Raw genomic sequence first — 19848 nt, 5'->3', positions numbered from 1 at the left:
CTAGACTAGTTTAGTCCTCAAGGTGAAATCAAGCAGCAACTCCTCAGAGTGTGCTACTATGTTGTACAGACCTTACCTCAAACAATGTTAGAAAATTTATGGCCCATGGGGAAATAAAAAGTAAACCTGATAAATTAATGTATATTTTGAACTAAGGTAATGAATGTCTACAAAACAAAAAGGATCAACTCTAGAGCAGCCTTATCTGCATCACTCTGAGACTCTTTCAATTGTTCCAGGCCTTAGGCACTTACTCTCTGGCCATACTACAAAGGGTCAGCAATGTTTTGGCTCCCAAAACAAATCAATTGATGTATCCATAGCATAGAATGATGCCTTAGCAACAGAAAATCTGCACAGCTTTGGGTATGCTTAGTTTGAGCTTGCTGGTCACCAGGATCCTTGCTTCTGAATGAAAACAGCCACATGTTATTCTTGCTGTGACAGCTCTACCAGATCACAACCTTTTATTCTGAGTTAAGGAACTTTCCTTTCATATCATGAATGTTGGTGCTTATTTCAAGCCTTACAGACAGAGGGTATGAATTTATTTTTTCTACAAAGTTTCTCGGCCTAATAGTTGCAGAGAAAAGCTGAAGAATTTCATGTAGTTAAAACTTAAATTTCAAAAGACAAAAGGGCAGTTAAAGTAAACCCAAGGGAGTTTATTTGAAGTTCAAGGTTTTTAGGCCAGTGATGTCATTTTGGGGGAGCTTAACTTGAACCAGGGAAAGGCAGGACATGTGCATGTCTGGGATTGGAAGTCATGAAGCAACAATCCACAATACAGCATCACACTCAAGATGCCCCTCCCTCCTGCCAGGGGCTCCCATTGGAGCACACCAACCACACAGCCCAGGCAAGGCTTGTCAGGGCCAGCAAACAGCTCAACAGCAGGACTCCCCTCTGCCTCCAGGTGCTAGACCACAGACAGAGGAGCAAGAAGGAACGACTCCCCACTGCCACCTCCCCTGAAGGAAGCAGCTGCAATGCCTACAGAGATGTGAACAAGGTTTGGGAAACGAGTGCTCACTTCCCAAGCCAGGTACGCTTCCAGGAAAAACTACATCTGGAAAAGTATTTAGCAGCACAGCATATTTTTTCACAGCATTATTAAGACTGAAGGCCAGATGAAGTCTCTAGTTCTGGGACCATTATCTTGACTACAGTTAAGGGAAAAAATCTGTCCTTTCCATTCAGAAAAGAAGCTGATGCTAGCTTTACTGTAACACTAAGGGAAGTTAATTTACTGTGTTCTTCTTTGCATGGCACTGTCTGCAAGAGAGGGCATCTTAGAGGGTCCCTAAGCAAAGCTGCTATGTGGGGAATCCCAACCAGCAGAAGAAAAAGAGGCCACAGATAGTGCTTTATTCCAGGGTAGCACCCACCTAGTTCGTACTGCTGGTGAAGCCACCTCCTCCACCTGAAACCAGCCCAACTCATAGGCTGTGTTGAATGCAGGTCACCTCAAGTACTGTCAGGCCATGATATCAGCTCCCCAACACTGCTACTAAATATGGGTGTCTTCATGTAGTGCTCTGTGTGTTTGGACTGAGAATGGCAGTGGATTCACAGCCATGGAGCCAAAACATGAGCCTGACCATGCAAGAAGAATAAATGCAGGTTTTTGTAGCAGCTTTGCAACACGCTGATAGATGAGCAAGATGATCAGGCCACCAAGGAGGGAGCTGATGCTCATTCCTGGGTTTCCAACAAAGGATCAATAAGAAAAAAATAATTAGCTCTCTCCATTGTCTCCTTTGTCCCCCTATCTGGATCCTGTGGAGACTCACAGGTTTTCTCACCTGCTAAGGGCTTAAACAGATGCTGCAAACCCAGCACCTTCAGTTATGTATTTGGAGGGGGAAATACTTCGTGCTCCCTTTCAGTCCTTGGGGACAGATGTTTCCTATTTGATGGTTCCATTTTAGACTACACATATGTCATCTCTCCAGCTGTCTCTCTTCTAAGTTGAATTCATTCTCAGTTCCACAAAGAAAGTCTGGGAGAAGTCCTTGGCTCACTGGCCTCTCAATAGGATTATGTGGAATTAGAAGACATGTAATAGTGCTTTAATAACCCATAATACATTATTTCCTGTAGCCAGAATGTGAAGATTATATCAGTACATTTCTTGGCCACAGACACCCTTCAGATGCTTGTTTGTCCTCTTTTAGCATTGTCAGATCTTAAGGTTGGAAAATCTTTTGGAAATTTCTCTTTCAAATTTCAGTTTGGGATGATAGAAACCTACTCCCTGCTCCCAGACACACCTCTGTCTGTGCAGAGAAAACATTTAAGCTGCTCTTGACTCCAGACAGGCCCTTTTGTGGATTCAGCTGTGTGCTGCCCCACCACAGGCAAAACCTTCCTGGAGCCTCTCTCTATCAAAGCCCCCAGTAGCTGCTGCCAGGCTATTCTGCAGTGCCATCTAGTGAGGCAGGCACAGCTCCACAAGGCTCCCCGCTGAGCCCAGGAACATAGTCATTCCTACGCTTTTTAATTTTTCACTAAGGATTGTCTTTAGGCCATGATACAAGCTGAGGTTGCAAAGAGGATGGATCTGAGGAGCAAGAGGACCAGAGGCGTGGCAGAAGAGGACATGGAAACACAGCTAAGAACAGCGTGAGGGCCATGTTATGGGTGTGTGCTCTGGGAGGGAGGGAGGATGAAGAGAAAGGAATTAGCAGAAGTGTTGAATGAAGGAAAATAAAACTGAAAATGGCAGTGATAGATGATACAGTGAGGCAATAGGAGATAAAAACAGTGGAAACACTTATATCCACTGTGGCTGCCCTGGGAAGTTGTGATGGGAAAGTGGGAATGACCAGGCCTGAACAGCAGCACTGAGAAGCTGGAAGACGCTAGAATCAGACTGGGACAGATGCAGATTTACTGAGGATGGAGCCTGTGGCAAGTGACAAAGGTAAGTGCTAAATGATGATTGTGCACCTTTGTCCATGTTCTGGTTTTCAATTTGATTATTTAAAGATTTAAGAAACTGAAAGTACATGTGCAAAGTGCATGCATGAACAAACTTTACATTATTTTATTAATATATAATCTAAACCCTATCTTATACTGTAGATCCAGCTCTGAGCTCTCCAAAATTAGTTGGAGAGGGTGACCTGTGCCTCCTAATTCCCAACATGCCTTTAAATTAATAGATATTCTCCTCTGAGAGAAGTCAACAGGGTGCAGTAGGGGAAATATCTGTAGGGGACCATGCCTGCCTTTTTTGTAGCCAGGGGATGTAAGGAGACAGTGAGCCCACGGCTAAGGCAGATGAATGACGCCAGAGAGCAAGACTGTCTCTTCCTTTCCCCAGTGTGCCTGGGGAACACATCTAGACTTTTTAGTCAGACTTTTCTCAGGTGGTGCTCAATGTGTGATGGTGCTTTGGGGTTCCAGACTGGAGATCTACGGATGTATTTTGCAGAAAGTTATAGACATAAAGCTATAAATAATGTCGTGAAGAATTCCCATACTGAATCACTGCTCAAGACTATACCATAATACTGTCCTGTCTGGAGGGCACCTATATGCCAAGAAAACCATCAGCTTGCACAGTGGCAGTTTCTGGCTTTCTTGTGTTGCCAAACAATTTCCACATACCCAAGCACAGCTCTACTTTTTCAGAAGGTAGATGTGCCTGTGGTCTGACTGCCATGGTTTTCATGTAGTTTTATGGGGATAGGAGTCAAAGTACTAATAAATGAAGCAGCATGTAAACTGATCTTTTAATAAAACTGCAGTTATTGGGAGGAAAAAAAAAATCTTTTTCAGATTTTGGAATAGTCTGTGTTGCATTTTCCATTTTGCTTGGGCAGAATTTTGAGGTGGTGGCTGCACTGAGGAAGAAGAAAACAGCCCCTTACAGCCCTTAACTATATCTCCAAACACCTGAAAGAATACCACAATCACTCTCTGTTTTCAGTTCAGTAAGGAAAGGAACTTCATGTACTTCTAAGTAGCAAAAGGAAAAACAAATATGAGAGGGAGAAAAGCCACAATAAACTCATGGGGTATTTTCCATCCTGTGGGGCTGGCTTTTCAGTATTTACATTACACAATATACAGCTACTGGAATTACTGTGTCCTAATCCAGAGAAGCTTCCGGAAACCAAATTATTTAGTGGCTAGGCATGCATTCTGACCCTATCATTTGAAATAAAAGCTAATAATATAGTTTATTCTACCCAAGGGTATTTGCATCCATCTTATTTGAAATTTATTCTGTGTGATAGATTCATCTTGATGGGCATATTTAGAGAGGCTTTCTTCCTAGGATAATTAGACAATTTTGGTTTGGGGGAATAGAGACATTTGAGAAGAATCCCAACATAGTGTAAAAAAATTACAGAGATCTGGCTACAAAGAATTGAGGCCTGAGGAAATGAGCAAAACTCAGAGAGAACAGATGAAACCATCAGTCTGCAGTGAGCAAGAGGCCAGCTTGTGTGGGCTGTGGTTGTCACTGAGAGAGCCATGGTAGACATAGCTGCCCCTTGCTGCCTATAACATACAAGGCTCAAGACCGCTGGTCATTCATAATGCTTGAGCTCACCACGCTTCCCTCCCATTTTCCCAAGGATCTCTTCCCATGGAGCAGTAAAGACCTTCCCATGGAGCAGTAAAGACCTTCCCATGAAACCTCTAGGGCTTGCAACGCCTTTGCAGCTGACACAGCATCCAGCGGCCTGAAGCACAGCTTGAAATCCATGGCCAGTAGACTTTGCTATTGCAACTTAACAATTAGCTCCTCGGCCTCAGAACTTCATTCCCCACCCACGCCTGAGGCCAAGCTGGGACAGCTAGGGCAGCTAGATTTACACAACAGTGCAGATTCCCTGCTGCCTGCACATTCCTCTCTCCTGACTGCCTGTAATGACAGTCCAAGGCGATATATTTACCAGTTCCCAAATATCACACCAATTTGTCTACAATTTATAGCAATGAAAAGAGGCGTTCATTTACCCTATTTGGCCATATGAATATACAATTTTTTTTTCCTCAGAAATATCTTGAAGGCTTTTGCTCACAAACTACTAATAAACTGTTATGTACTACTGGCCAAAACCCAAGGGATTATGTAGAAAAATTTTACCAGAAATTCAGGGGTTAGGTTGGACTGCATCACCAAACTGCTACTTTGTTGTAAAAACCAATTTTTAAATGTCCATTTTCAGAAGTCCATTTTCAGAGGAGAGGATTTCCAGGTTGCAAGAGTTTCCTTTTATGCTTAGTCTGATTCAGACTGACTCTTCATGGCAGCACAGGGAATGTCAGAGTGCCTATTCACATACCTCTCTTGCTGATCCATAAAGGATCAGGTCTCCAAATCACAGTGATCAGAGCCAAGTCACAAGAAAAAAAAGCATCATTACAATGAGGGAAGACAGGGAGGAAGCAGGGAGAGGCAATGGGCAGCTCAAGATGTATGGAGGGTCAGCTCCTCCTTGGTTTGTAGAAAAAATGCAGGCAGGAAGCTGGAGAGGGATATTAGAGATCTTTCTGTGCCAAAGTGACAAGCTTCCTTACCCTGGTATAAGGTTCTGCAATAACAGTGATTCCCAGGTATTGATGTGTTATGGCTTTGGGGATCTGAAACTAAAAACCTATTTTTTCTTGGTGAAAAACTATCAGTGTCTCTCTTCTTTTCCTGAAAAGTTCAAAGAAAATCCCTGTTTGCAAGATTTAAAATAGACAGTCTTTACCCAGACATCTGTTTCTACTTACGACAAAATGACATCAGGGGAAAGGATACTTTCTTTGCACATTCTTTAAATCTTACCACCATTCCTCCTACCCCAAAGCCCACTTGCGCTGGTTTCAGCCTTGAAAAGAGATTTCCTGACTGTCTCAGCAGCAGACAGCTACTACAGATTAATTAATAAAGTGCGTAACCAGTCAGGGTCAAGTTTGGGAATTTCATGTTCATGGTGCCAGCAGCTCAAAACATCACTAGACTAGGTCACTTAGTCTCTGTGTATGCAAGTAATGTCCTTCTTGAGGGCTTTGTCTGTTTATCAGGAAGAAATGTGACCTGGCCACTGATTTATCTTTCCAGAGCATCAAAGTTAGGTTCAGAAGCCAGCAGAATTGCAAGAGGATGGCATTCAAATCTTTATTCACTGCCCACAAACGAAGATAGAAACCATCAATGTCAAAACCTACAGCTGAAGAGTAACTTAGCTCTCTTAGTTGAGTATTAGTTGTCCTAGAATCAGTTTAGTACCAAGAATAAAAATAGCAGTTTTAAATAAAATACAAAAGAAAATCTGATCATAATGTATGATTTGATCAGGTGAATCTCATATCAGTAAAAAGCTTTTTGCTAAGATCACCTGTCACACTAGGTGTCAAATGCCTCAAAGTCTGAGAATATTAGCTGACAAAAGCAGTATCAGTGCACGAATTTCATCAACTACATTGAAAAGAAAATTCTAGACAGACAGTAGTTTTATTAAATAATGAAACAGAGCAGGAAAGCTCTGTTTCAGTCCAAGAACCACTATATGTTTTCTGGTGACAGAAAAATTTACCACAGTTTGTATTTTGCCTGATCTACAATCAAGCATTCAGATGACTTTGAGGCATTAATTCAAATTACTAGGACAGATAAAAAGCAAAAGTTAAAATGTGTTTTAGGTCTTAGTCAGCTTTTAACTGCTGGTTAAGACACCTGTCTTCCCCAAAGCTATTTATGCCCTATCTGGAGAACTTGGTGCTGCCCATGAACTGAAAATATCTCACATGGATTTGGGATGTAGTTCAATTAGGGGACTTTCACATTTCATTAGAAATGTCACTAGTTTATTCAGTAGATATTTGTCAATCAAAGAAAGGAGATTGCCCTCCAAAAGAAATACTGCAATCTCCATTTTCTTACACCCATTTTTAACATTCCCCAGTTTAGAAAGCAGAGCATCACAATACTGCTGCTATTAAAAGAAGAAACATCTTGTCACCAAGTTATCTAATAATCAGAGGCACTGATAACTGTTCTTTGCTGACGGACTCTTCATATCTGACTAACTGGCGCTCTGATCCCAGCTTCAAAAAGGCATCCACAGACAACAGCAGATTCTTAATCCATTCAATCTCTATGCAATGCAGAAGTTTGACCCTCAGTAAAGTAAAAAAAGCCAGTCTACCAAAAAAGTCCCTCTTGCAATATGAGAAAGAGATAACAATTCTTGGGAATAAAAGGTTTCCTTTCAACATATGTGGGCAAAACTATCCAAGCATGTTTTACTGGAAAGATGGAGTTTGGATCAGCCCAATGGCATGGTAGTCTGCAATTTGCCAAACAAAAGATGTTTCATCAGAAACAAACTATCTTCACCCTCCACATGCCAGGTATTACACATATCTTGCAAACTCTCACTTCTCTTTCCTTTCATGAAAAAAAGAAAAAGCAAAAACAGAAGCCCAGACCCAACAAGAAATTATGGCTGAAAGCAGCAGCCATGTGCATAATGAAGAAGATTACCCCCTTCAAAGTGAGGGGTGAGCACGTGTTGCTGTGGCTGCTTTGGCAGCTCACCTGCAGGGATCATCAGTGTTCCTCTTCCATCCCAGCTGCCAGTAATGGCCTGGACCCAGGACCTCCCCCAGGAAGAAAAGCTAAGGAGTAGTACAAAAGGGGAGGAAGCTGTTCCATTGCTGAGTGCAGAGAGATTTGTCTGACAGCACTGCAGCCCAGCAGGCTCTATGGGCCTGCAGGAAGCTCCCACAAGTAACCCATGGTCTTGCATGCCCAGGGAGGTGCAGGACAGCCTGTGTCCTCCTGCCATGGAGAGAAACAACAACCTCAATTTATGAATGCTACCACTGCTATGAAAACAAGGTCTGCTTCTGAAGTGCAGATTTATTCCTGCCTGTAAAGTCGCATAGCATAATTACAATTTCTAGACTAGTTGTGAATTTAAATATTTACCTATCACCATAGTAAAACTATCACTCTGGAGGATCTTCTTCACTTTTTCTCACATGTATGATCACTTGTCACAAATGTGAATGTGAATGTGCCAGAGGGACTTGAGCATGGAGAAGAAATTCAAAGCCAGAATACTTTGCATTCATACGTATCTTTCCCTAGCAAAATACAAACCCTAGTGAATACACAGCTCTAAGTCCCTCATACTTAGTCCTGCACTGTTGCACCCAAAAAAACCCACACCTCAGTGGATGCTCTGCAAATGTTGCCTGTGAAGGGAGCACCACAAGTCAGCCTGAAGAACGCAGGCTTTTTGCTACTTAACTCTTACAACTCACTATTCTGTGCCAGTCTGCCTGAGATTTACACCCAGGCATCTGCTCTCTGTTTCCCTGGTAAGGACTGTGTTTGATTGCACTTGCGCAGAGATGTGGTGCACAAAGGAGTCACTGGCAACACAGCATTGTGTGTGTGTGTGTCTGTCTGTCTGTCTGACTGTTTCTGTTTGAATCCTTTCAACTGGTGTTTCTTACATCACTCCCTTGGGATGACAGCGAACATTCTTCTCACATGACTGGTGCGTTGTACTTTCTGCAGCTCTCTGGTGCTGTATTTTTTTTAGGATTTTAGCCCTTTCCCATCCTTTTCCATTCCATTACAAAGGAGAGTAAAGGTTCACTGGATGGATTTCCGAAAGGGCGGACAAATTTATTACCACTAATAATATTTTCAGCTACAAAATTAAATCAGTTGAACAGCCAAAGCTTCTGACTTAGGTAGGAGGATCCCACATTTGGGACTGCGCTTTTGCTCTGTGTAACACATCAGCAGTCCCCAGTCAGAACTCAGTCTCCTCTGGCCAAGAACTAGAGAGGAGGAGCATGCAGACGGCTCTGCAGGCTGGTTCCTTGCAGACATTTAGGGCTCCCCTGACACCTGAGAGCCTAGAAGGGACAAGGAGGGCAAGGCAAGAGGGAAAGAACAGTGTGGGATAAAAAAATCTCAGTTCCCTCGACGCCATGAGCAAGAAGGATGGAAGAAAATTGGACCATCTGAAAGAACAACCAGCTGTGTTGGCTCAGGGAGCAAACAGGCTGACACTTGTGGCATAAATGGTTTCCAGAGTGACACGTGGCTGTGGTGTCACAGCATGTTGTTGCCATGATTTGTTCATTATGTCTTTCTTTGCTTCCCCTGCAACACAGAGTACTGGCAGCTGCTGACATATGAGGAAGGTTTCCTGCAATGGCAAAAATGTCTTGCACTCTCCCTCATCCATCACACCCACTTTTCCTCAGGGTGCAGCTCACCGACATTCAAGTTTCCCTGATCTCCATCTACTCCCAAAAAAGTTTCTTTTTTTGGGAGCATGTCAGTGGTCACAACCAGAAGGACATCCCACAGACAGCTCCAGCTGTGAAGTTGTGGCACAGGAGTGATGGGGTAGTGCCAAGGGATCATCTTACGTTGTCTCTATATCAGAGGAAAATTTAACACATGACAACACCTGAGGTGTGAATTTCTGGCAAAGCATGCCTTGTCTTGCCACACCACTGGCTCTGGCAGGATTTTAACCTTATGGAAAATGTTTTAATAAATGTCATTAATTGGATTTTTTAAAATAAATTAAAATATTTTTTATATTATGCTTATTCTATGGGCACATAAAAGTTTTAAATAAAATGTTTGCAGTGTTAGGCAGCACCTTACCAGTCCATTGCAGAATGTGGGGTATTGTTGCCATCTGCTAATGAAATGTACCCTGCAATGGTTCACCACTTGGGTGAAAAATATTTAAGCCAAAGGACATTTGGTGTGAGATTCAGGGTTATTTTCAGTTCTGTCTTGCCAGATTTTGAAAGTATTTAAAACCAGCTATAGATAAATTTTTTTACTGGCAACACTATCATTTGTTTAATGCTCCTGGAAGAAGATAGGAGTCATGCTAAATCCAGAGTATTTCTACCAATTTTGGATTAATTCCAGCTTCTGCACATCTTGAGAGTCTATCTATTAGAGATGAGTAACATTCATAGTTTAATTGTAGACATGTGCTATTAATATTAGTCTGTTTATCCTTAAGACTAAGGGTACTTTGCTGCCAGAATACAGTGAAAAACCCCAAAAGGCATTGACAACGAGTGCATTTATTACATTGAGAAGGCAAGGAAGGGGAGGGAAATGGTAAACTCATTTTGTGAAGTTATGGCTATTTATTATGAGTCATTTTATTGTTTGTCTCACTACATTACTTTGCTGTAATCTCTGCTGAGCTTCATGCTGAGAGCTAGCCCATGACCTTTGGAGACTTCCCACCCCAGTCAGGCACAGAGTGTCTCTGGGGGAGACATGCAAACCCTGGGAAGGGCTGCTGCTGTGGGGCTCAGCCAGGGCAGTGGGGTCTAAGCAGGAGCCCTAGCTCACTCCAAGAGCACACAGACACTGCTCACAGTGATGAGCCTGTGTGATGTCCCACAGGCCACTTCAAAGGGAAAAGTGGTCCAGGGAGGAAGAGGAGCTCCTCTCACCCAGGCTGGTGCCTCTCAGAACAAAAAGAAGGGAAAAAGAATGGAGCCTCCTACTCCTGCTATAAGGCTAGTCACTCTCCCTAAAAGACTATTGCCTCATTTACTTGTTAGGGACAATTCCAGATATGTGTCTGCAGTTAGGCATGAATGAAAAGTTAAAATAAAACTATTGGACATCAACAAGCAATGTCTCCTTTTCTGGCCACACCTCATTTCGAGGAGTAGGATCTCTCTAGCAAGCTGCAAAACATTATAGACATTAGGAGGAGCAAACGAGCATACCTTTTAGCATCAGTGTGGATTGCCTGATGCTCTGTTCCCTATTCTTCTGAGTAGGATTTGTTTTATTCACCCCAATGGCAAGGGCACAGCACAGCTATGTGCAGCAAGAGAGCTATTGGATGTTGAGCTTTAGCAGGATTCTACAGTGTCTACAGTCTGTTTTCCCCATCACAGACAATGATTTCTTCCTTCATGTCCTGAAATAACAAAATCTGCCCCCAAACCTACACAACAAAAGCTGCCTTCTGTGCCCCACACTGGCCTTTATAGACATGGAACTTTGATCTCTCCTTCAAGCCTTGTGTAATGCCAAGTAGTTACTCAGGAATTTCTTCAGCTCAAGTAGTTATAATCTTTATATATATATATATATATATATATATATATATACAGAGAGAGAGAGAGAGAGAGAGATGTAAGAAAGAAAAACAAATAGGTCCAAAGAAATGCCAATGCAGCACAGAATCATTCTGATATTACTTATATTTTACTGAAATATAAGCAAATAAAGCAAGTAAATATGTCTAGTTGACTGGAATGACTTGTGGGTTACACAACTTCCAAAGGACTGGGCTGAGGATTTCCACATGTTTGTTTCACTGAGTCATGAGTGTATCAGGCTCCCTGGGAAAGGCCAGCCAAAGGAGATCACTTCTGTCTTCCCTTCTCTTCATTCCATCGATCATAAACGATCCTCGTACATGTTCTTAAATGGTACAAAATAACAGGAATTGGATTGGGTTCACAGGGAGAGCACCAACATCCCATAATTCTCACTGCTGTCTTTCCTGTCAAGTTCATTATCTCAGCATGGCTGTTCTGTTGTGTTCTGTTTCTATTTATATGGCTTTTTTTCTGCCTAAATCACTCCTTGCATTGATCCAGAGATTGGGTAAGTATAAATGAGAGGCCTCAGAGACAGTAATAAACACAAAATACATTTTTATATTTTATTTTTTCTGCAGAATATTAAAAAACAACAACAAAAAACCCCAAACATACACAAAACCAAAACAAAATTTAAAAAACCTCCTCTACAAAAGAGAGTTAAATTTGCAAATACATCTTGTCCACATATTTACGTAACTGATTAGGGTTCTCAGAGTGTACCAGGAAAGGCAAGGCTGGGTACTGTAACACTGTCATCCTTGAAGTTAAGCTTTGTACATGTCAGACCCTTATGTTTGCTGGGACAGAGGGCAACCAAAGTGCAGGTCATGGATCAATACGCCTTAACCAAAATCTTGCTGAAAATTATTTGATCACAGAGATCATCTGAACATCTTTATTTCCAACTTCTAGATCTCACTGAGACAAAGAGCATTATTTATTAAATGCCTACATTATATTTATTATCTATAATACCTCTTTGTTGAGGTTTTAATTAAAAAAAACCCAAAAACAACAACAACAACAAAAAAAACCCAAACAAACAAACAAACAAACAAACACAACAAAACCTTCACGTTGCCATCTGTCTACAGTTCAAAATTTAAGCCTGCAAGCATATGCTCAAAACGTGAGCATGACAACACAATGTTTGGGTACATTTATAGGTAAAGAACTAAAGGCTGACAGATGAACAGAAATAAGCAGTTGAGAACATCCTATGCACATGTTTTTAAGTAGATATGACAGCAGTTCATAGGCTGCAAATTACTTTATGCTACAAAATACACATGCACATGATTTTTATTTGCTAATCATCAGCATTGTTTTTAATTGGAAGTTTACAGTATGAAGTTAAAGTGACTAAAAAGATATCATAGCAATTTTTGTGAAGGACTCAGTCTTTCCTGATCAAAAACCTTTTCTACTGAAACTTCATTTACTGGTCTCAACCCAACTTGGTCTTAACTGTCTGTCTGATGTGTCTTAAATTTTGGAAAAGGCTAAAAATAAGTCAATATAGCTGCTTTCTCCATTTCTACTCTGAAAGAAAATAAATAGCACGTAATATGTTTACACCGTATGATGCCAATAAAATGCTTCACTTGTTGGGTCCTCTCAGAAGAGCACAGCCAGCCTCGTTAAGTGCCAAGGCTGTCAGCAGCAGCACGGTGTGTGTGGCTGTGCCTGCACTTCCCACAAGGTTCATGGCAAGGCTCACCTGTTGTCTCCACCCTCTCACATGCTGGAATTCACACCTGGACAGTGGTTTTCCTGCAGAAAAATGAAATACGTGTTTCCCAAACAACCTCCTGTTGCAAAGTCCAGCAGGACAAAATTGAACACTTAGTCCAGCTTTGGGAATGTAAGTCCTTTTGTTTTCAGTCCCAGTGCCAAGGTAGGTTAGAAGGTGACATGCCTGACTATATCCTCTAATCTAAAATAGATGACACCTCTCACTTTTAGGATGTGAGGCTGGAATTTTGAGGGCAGTTGCACACCGTCATTGCAGACATAGCATGGCTGAGGTGTCTGTGCCTCTTGTGATTTCGTGGGAGAATTTCTTAAGCCACTGCTGAGAGTGGAGATTGTTCACTGTCTCTGTACAGCAAGCAATGTGGGCTGTCCAAGGTAACAGCACTGTTCACTGTTTAGTGTCCTAAAGATTTCTCTATGCTACTTTGTTTCAACTCTCCTTGAGCTGTAACAGCTGCATTTGCCTCATTACAACATACTTTTTCACTTACTGTGGTGAATCCTAAAATCTGCAGGGTTAGGGTACACATCATAAAAACATACACATCCATCTGCCCTGCATAAGTAATTCCCAATTCAGATGCAACTCCTAACTCTAGGAGTTCAGCTCTATTTCCACTTCCACAGAGCATTTCCTGGTGGAAAAATAAGCAATCACCCCAGACCCACTGGATTTCTTTTTATTGCAGCTTATACAGAGCCATAGATGTGTCAGGTATCTCTCTTCTGGGGAGAGATGGAACAAGCCCATAGTTTTTACAGCAACAGACCCTAAACCCACAAAATCTGGACTAGAAGAAATCTTGCTTTCTAGCAAGAGTTCCAGAGACAGGCTTGCAAGCTGAATGATCAGTTTCTACTTTTCTGCTTATCTCCATAGCAAAAAGAAAAGTAGAAATCTTCATTGCACACATACATGCAATGCAAGCTGAGGTCAGCTCTGGCACTTGGTATGTTTTCAGAACTGCAGAAGCAGTCCCTCAGGACCTCTTCTACTCGTCAGGCAATATCTTTTTGCTGCATGAAATAAAACCAGATACAAATATGGGACTTGTGGTTATTGCAAAGGAGAAACCATGTACCATATAGTTCATTATTTGGGGTTGATCAAGATCCACTCACCTGGGGTTCTGACTAACCTTCAAATGTGTTTTCCCCATCTTGACTGTGAAAATGAAACATCATAAATCACTCCTGAAATGGTCTTCTCAAAGGATTTCTGACCCATTCCTTCAAACTCCAGAAATTTGGATGGGTCTAATAAAACTGAGCATTCAATTTTGTACCTTCCAATCATGGAATCTTGTCCCTCCACACTGTCACTCACCACTGACCATTGTATGGTTGCATTTATTTAACTACACTACGGTGGTGGTATTTTCAGGTTGAGCAGTAAAAATGAGGTTTTCAGTGGGAAACAATAGGAAATTTCCCTCCAACAATATGCACATAAAACCTGATTATCTTGTACAAACTCTCTTGAAGGTTTTACAATTGATTTTCCACTTTTTATTTTAGAAAATATTTCTTCTACTCGTAAAAAAAGAAATTATTTTAATTAATTTTTCAGTAAACTCTGGATTCAAATATATTAGAATGGAATTAGGCAGTATGAAAGAAATCTGTACTGTGCTCATTTCAGAAATGTAAAATGATAAAGAGTAAAAATTTTTTAATTAATTGAATTTTTTTATATTTTTAATGTGGAGCATTTGGACAATTAGCAAAAAGGAAGAAGTATACTACTGCATTTTACAAAAGGCACTAAACTTCTGTGCAACTTCTAGGTCTTCAAATGCTTTCTTTAGTTGCAGAACAGCCTCCAAATATAAATTAAAAATGTTCATCCCAAATTAACTAAGAAGGAAAATATGAACAATATATATTCCTTCTGAGACAGTCCTAACCTACTCAGCAATTTTTAGCACAGAATGAACCTCATCTGGGTCTCTGAGCCTTTGACACATTCCCTGTGAGCCTCTGTACCAGCTACACTCACATTGCTCAAGGCAGAAGAGTTTCAAGGGGCAGAAACTTCCAGCTTTGCTATTATCCTGGAAAACACATACTGTTATTTGTACTTTTAACAAAGATGAACAAACAAAAGAAGTTGCATCCCACATTGAACTAAAACCAACCCATGGTTTCTTCCTGAATTTCCTTAGCTGAATCTGATTTGTGTCCTGATAATATTATGAAGTCCTTTTGATTTTAGATGTCCAGGATGCCTTTCATCCCATAACCTGTGCTTATGTGCTGTGAAGGATCAGCCAACAACAATAGCCATAATGCCTCTCTCTTCAAGGAACAGCACAAACATACCCAACAACCCTTCCCCCAAATTCTCCTTGCAGAAGATGCAGCTGGACATTCCTGGTGCATATGATTTGTCAGGAAGACTGAGGTATCTAGAGAAATAAACCAAAGCTTGAATATTTCACAAATATTTTTTTTAAAAAAAAATCTCTTTTCACATTATTTTGATAGATTTCATTATGTTTTGCAAATGGGAGATTTGAGGATGCAGGAAAGTTAAAATTTGCCTTTTGTTCTTCCAGCTCTTGCAAAGCAAACAAATATAAGAAGGGCTCTGTGACCCAGGAAGGGTTAGGATGTAAACTTCTACAGATTCTGTACTGTGAAGTATATTCTAACTTGTTCATGGCCTGGAAAATAAACACACTTGACCACAGTAGTGCTCAGCAGCTGGTTGTTGGATTAGAGCTGCACAGCTCAAAGCCTACAGTTAAAAAAATGTTATCTGTAACACAGTGGAAAGCAGAAGAATTTGTTATAAATTTCTGAGTAGCTGAAAGGTCAAGGAGGAAATACAGGAGCTATGGGAGACAATAAAAATTCTAACTTGGTTATTTACTTTGTTAAGTCAGCTAGGAAAGTTTGAACTAGACATTTTCGTTATTTCTCACTATAAGGCACATCCAAGTGCATTAAGGAGTTCTCAGTTTTAAAAGCACAATATGTAAGAGAAGAATTGTTTTCTTAGATTTTCTAGAGAGAATTCCTCCTGAGGAACCCTGTAGAACTGTTGACCATGTCCAGTGCATTTGTGTCTGCTTAGGGTTGGGTTCACCTCAAAACCATAGATATCCAAGCTAAGTTATTTAGTTATCAATACAACTCCCACACACAATGGAGACTGCTAGACATCTTCCCAGAATAATTAATTTCACTGGTTTTAGCCATTTATTTCTGTCCAAAAAACTTACAAGATGATTTTGAGAGCCATCAGTATCAGGTGCTCAGGGCATGGAACTGTTCAGTGTTTCAGGGCATGGAACTGTTAAATATTCTCTAGACCCAGCCTGGATGCCCCGCACGCTCCCTTTGAGCAGGGTGGAAGAAAATATCAGAAGGCTTGGTGCACAGTGAACATGAAGTCTAAGAAAACTAATATGACAAACTAACATGAGTGTTTGTAGAGGTTTTTCTGTAAGCTTAAATAGCATTTCTTATACAAAGCAATCTCACATCAATCTACACAAACTGATCATGTTGTTTGTGTTGTCCCCATAAGAGAGCCAAAAACACTAACTGCCTCTCTCTAACAGCAATAAAACAGAAAAGGCGTAGGATTTTTTATTATTATCTGATTTGCTGATTTGTCTGGCTATTTCAAAGTAAAAGATCATGAAAATACACTACAAGAAAACTGCACAAGAACTAACACATCAACATTATGGAAACATGTAAAAGTGTAAAAGCACATTGTATACCTGCAGACTTTTAAAGAACTTCTGTATTTGTAAAGCTCTCTCAGAGGTATTTCAGTAGGTGAAATGTAGAGGCATCCAGTACACTATATTCAGCTTAACTCACTTATGGAAAAATCCTTTGGAATGTAATGAGTGAAGCCCAAAAAGTGCAATAGAAATATTATCCAACATCCCTTCTATACAATTATACAAATTGACTTTTGAATTCTGTAGGAAGACTATCACTCTATTAAAATCTATCATATTTTTTCCATAAGGACCATGTGCCAAAGTCCTTATAGCTATTCCTGCCTTCTTCTCCAGAAAAAAAAAATCCTCTCCAGCAAAACCTGTGACCCTCTATATATCCACTTTCTAATAATTGATTGATACTAGAAAAGAGAGCTTTCCTTTTATTTGGACTTAGGGGTATTTGGAAAGAGACCCCCAGCAATCCATCCAACAGGGCTCAGTGATGTGAGAAAGGAGACCACTAACACACAAGTGCTCTGTAATATTGGAAAGGAGACCCCCTTTTACACTGAATTATTGCCTGGAAAATCTGCTCCCCTTATGCTTTTTCCATGTGATTTGCTGGAGCTCATTCTCGCTCCATTGCTGTGAAGGCCAGGACATATCCCCTGGCAGTTTTTAAAACTTTTATAAACTGGAAAGTATTTTGCTGGCTTGAACTTAGCTTGCCTAGAATCTGTGAAAGATGCTGCTGTTATTGGTGGGGTCTTAGTTGAGTTTGGTCATGTTATTCATTCCTGTTAAATGGGTTGATTGGATTTCTTTAAAGCTTTGTTGTTTACCTCAGGATGTCAATTAATTAATTTCCTAATTGCTTTCTTTTACTTCATACCTTCGCTTCATTCTTGTGTGTGCAGAAACTTTCTGTGGGGAAAAATTTATTGTTCCAGCTTGGTTTCCAATTTGTTATTTTAGTCGAGGTGAGAAGGCAAATCTGGAGTGTTTCAAATGCCTGCAAGGTGAGAGGGAGATGGTGTTCTGGTGCCAAGAAAGCAAGACTTTTTGCTGAGGAGAGTCTAGTGTGTTTTAACAACTGCTGCATTATCATAATCCTTGTAATCTGAGGAAGCCAGTAGGGATCCTCAAAGTTTCAGGTGAAAAAAGCCCCTGTTGGTTTGTGATTAGAATTTGCAAGTATTACATATTAGTCCAGTGGCACATCACAGTGTTTTTTCCTAAGATGAAAAGCTGTGCATCCCTGAAGTTTCATTGCCTGACACATTGACTTGAAATCCTGGAAATGAGTGTGTGTGTGTGTGTGTATGTGTCTGTACAGAGAGCACAGGTCAAGATGAGACATTCAAAACAGTCCTTCCATTTTGCATAAAAATCATGTAGAGATCTAAAAATGGGGAAGAAATTGAGATCATTTACTATTGAGTGAGTCAAAAATTTGCTAACAATTCATTCACTCACTTACTTGGCTCCTTGCCTACAAAATTCACTGTGGAATGACTTAAACAAAGAATTTCATGGAAATGGGAGACCAGCTAAAGACTGTATTCCTGTGCTGCTGAGGAAATATATCTTGAGTAAAGGGAACATAATATTTAGTGTGCCTGGAATGGAGTTTTAAGCTATAGTTTTAAACTGGTGATTTGTGTACTTTCAACTATGCACTGGAAATAATACCAACTGCTGGTTTGGGTAAGATCAAATCCTGGGATGGCTTTTGTCTCAATGGTTTGTTTTCATAATAAAAGGAAAATTATCAAGTCTGAAGGCAATCACAGTGGAAAACCATTTGGGGATCATATGTAAGTCTCTTTAAACCAAACCTAAAATTTACTGAAAGCCATAAAATATTAGGAAAACCTCTGCTTGGTATTTGTATCTATCTGTCTGCTTACATTGTTATCATAAATGCACCATTTCACTGTAGATACACAGAATATGTTGTGAAATACCATGGCTAGACCCTATCATCAGCATTAATAAAGACTTGATTGTATGAAAAAAGTGAACAAACATGTAACATAGCATATGTCAATATTATCTGTGTTGAATTAACTTTGAATAAGACAAGGAAGGGTCACTGGGACCTCAGGAGGTCATTACACAGCAGAGCAAACAGAGGGGTACAATCCTCATCTCAGGGCACCCTTGGTCCCTGTCAGAGTGGAAATACCAATCTGCTCACGAGCAACCCCAATCTGATTGTCAGCTAACTCATGGTCTTCTGCTGGCCCTTCAAAGCATCCAGGAAGTGTTCCAAGGCTCCATATTGATGATCAAGTGCTCTCCCACTGTCCTCCATCACCTGTTGTCCAGAACAAGGGTGCAATATGTGTGTGGTATCAGCAAAAGACCACGGGAATGGTGCATGTAGGAAGATGTTTTGGGAAGGTCATTTTAGTCTATGTCAAAATAGAGGGTTTGAAAGAGCCATGGCTTGGACAAAAAGAGATTTCAACCATACTGTTCAAATGTGGCATTTCAAACAATCCTGGACCTGAGTTCCATGATTCTGGTCTCTGGTCTCATAAAAACACTGAAAAGGTACTGTGAATCATGGTGAAATATTTTCAGGCCTGGCCTGAAGTAGCCCATATGATTCCAGTGTAGCTGGAATGCACCTCAACAGGTTTTTTCCCTCCTCAAATAAGCATATATGCTCAGCTCTGTATACAGCACACAGATGGCAAACCCACAGGGCATGGTCAGATAGGCAAGAATACTGGGTGTCTGTGGGGAGAGAAGGGATTCATTGTATCAGCTGAATTTCTGTACGTGTAAACAGACCTTGCCAAGCAGCATAAAGTAACTAATGAGCCGTAGTTCAGTGAGAATCTATGGCAAAATGGCATTACCTCTGGCTTCATTTTTTGTTATGAAAATTATAGAGAGTAAATGAATTTGTGTACTTCAATTTCAGTACCTTTGCTCTGGGCAGAAATTAACTCCTCCTCTGCTGTATAGACTTTGCTCCCCCTTGATAGTGCAATTCTCACTCATTTTTCATCCTGTCTATAACTGATATTAACTAACACAGTGCTCCTGGACAACTGTCTCACCACATTGAAAAGAGAGCAGAAATTCAGATGGAGATGGAAAACAGAGTTCGGTATTAACACCAAAATATGTTGCAGAGTTAGTGCAGTAGTTGCTTACGGTTGGTTTTTGGCACACAATGTGGGTTAGAGAGTTAGTCTTGACCTGTTGTTTTCATCAGGAATCACCCTGTGAATTGTAGGTACAGCACACT

General features: G+C 40.7%; 1 protein-coding gene across 2 annotated transcripts in view; it reads right to left on the bottom strand.

Moving 5' to 3' along the window:
* WDR27 (WD repeat domain 27) overlaps positions 1 to 19848 on the bottom strand; it is a 177687-nt gene that overhangs the window by 53486 nt on the left and 104353 nt on the right. The window contains exon 24 of one of the 2 annotated variants that reach the window (XM_064413929.1): positions 12205 to 12915. The exons of the other annotated variant lie outside the window; for it this stretch is intronic. Within the exon in view, the coding sequence (XP_064269999.1) occupies positions 12880 to 12915 (36 nt within the window). The 3' untranslated portion in view covers positions 12205 to 12879. Of the gene's footprint in view, positions 1 to 12204; positions 12916 to 19848 lie in introns of those variants that run through there. 2 annotated transcript variants of the gene reach the window in all.

The sequence above is a fragment of the Passer domesticus genome, chromosome 3 (assembly GCF_036417665.1).
Source record: "Passer domesticus isolate bPasDom1 chromosome 3, bPasDom1.hap1, whole genome shotgun sequence".
Taxonomy (NCBI): Eukaryota; Metazoa; Chordata; class Aves; order Passeriformes; family Passeridae; genus Passer; species Passer domesticus.
The sequence above is the reverse complement of the archived record's forward strand: the minus strand, read 5'-3'. Positions and strand labels throughout refer to the sequence as shown.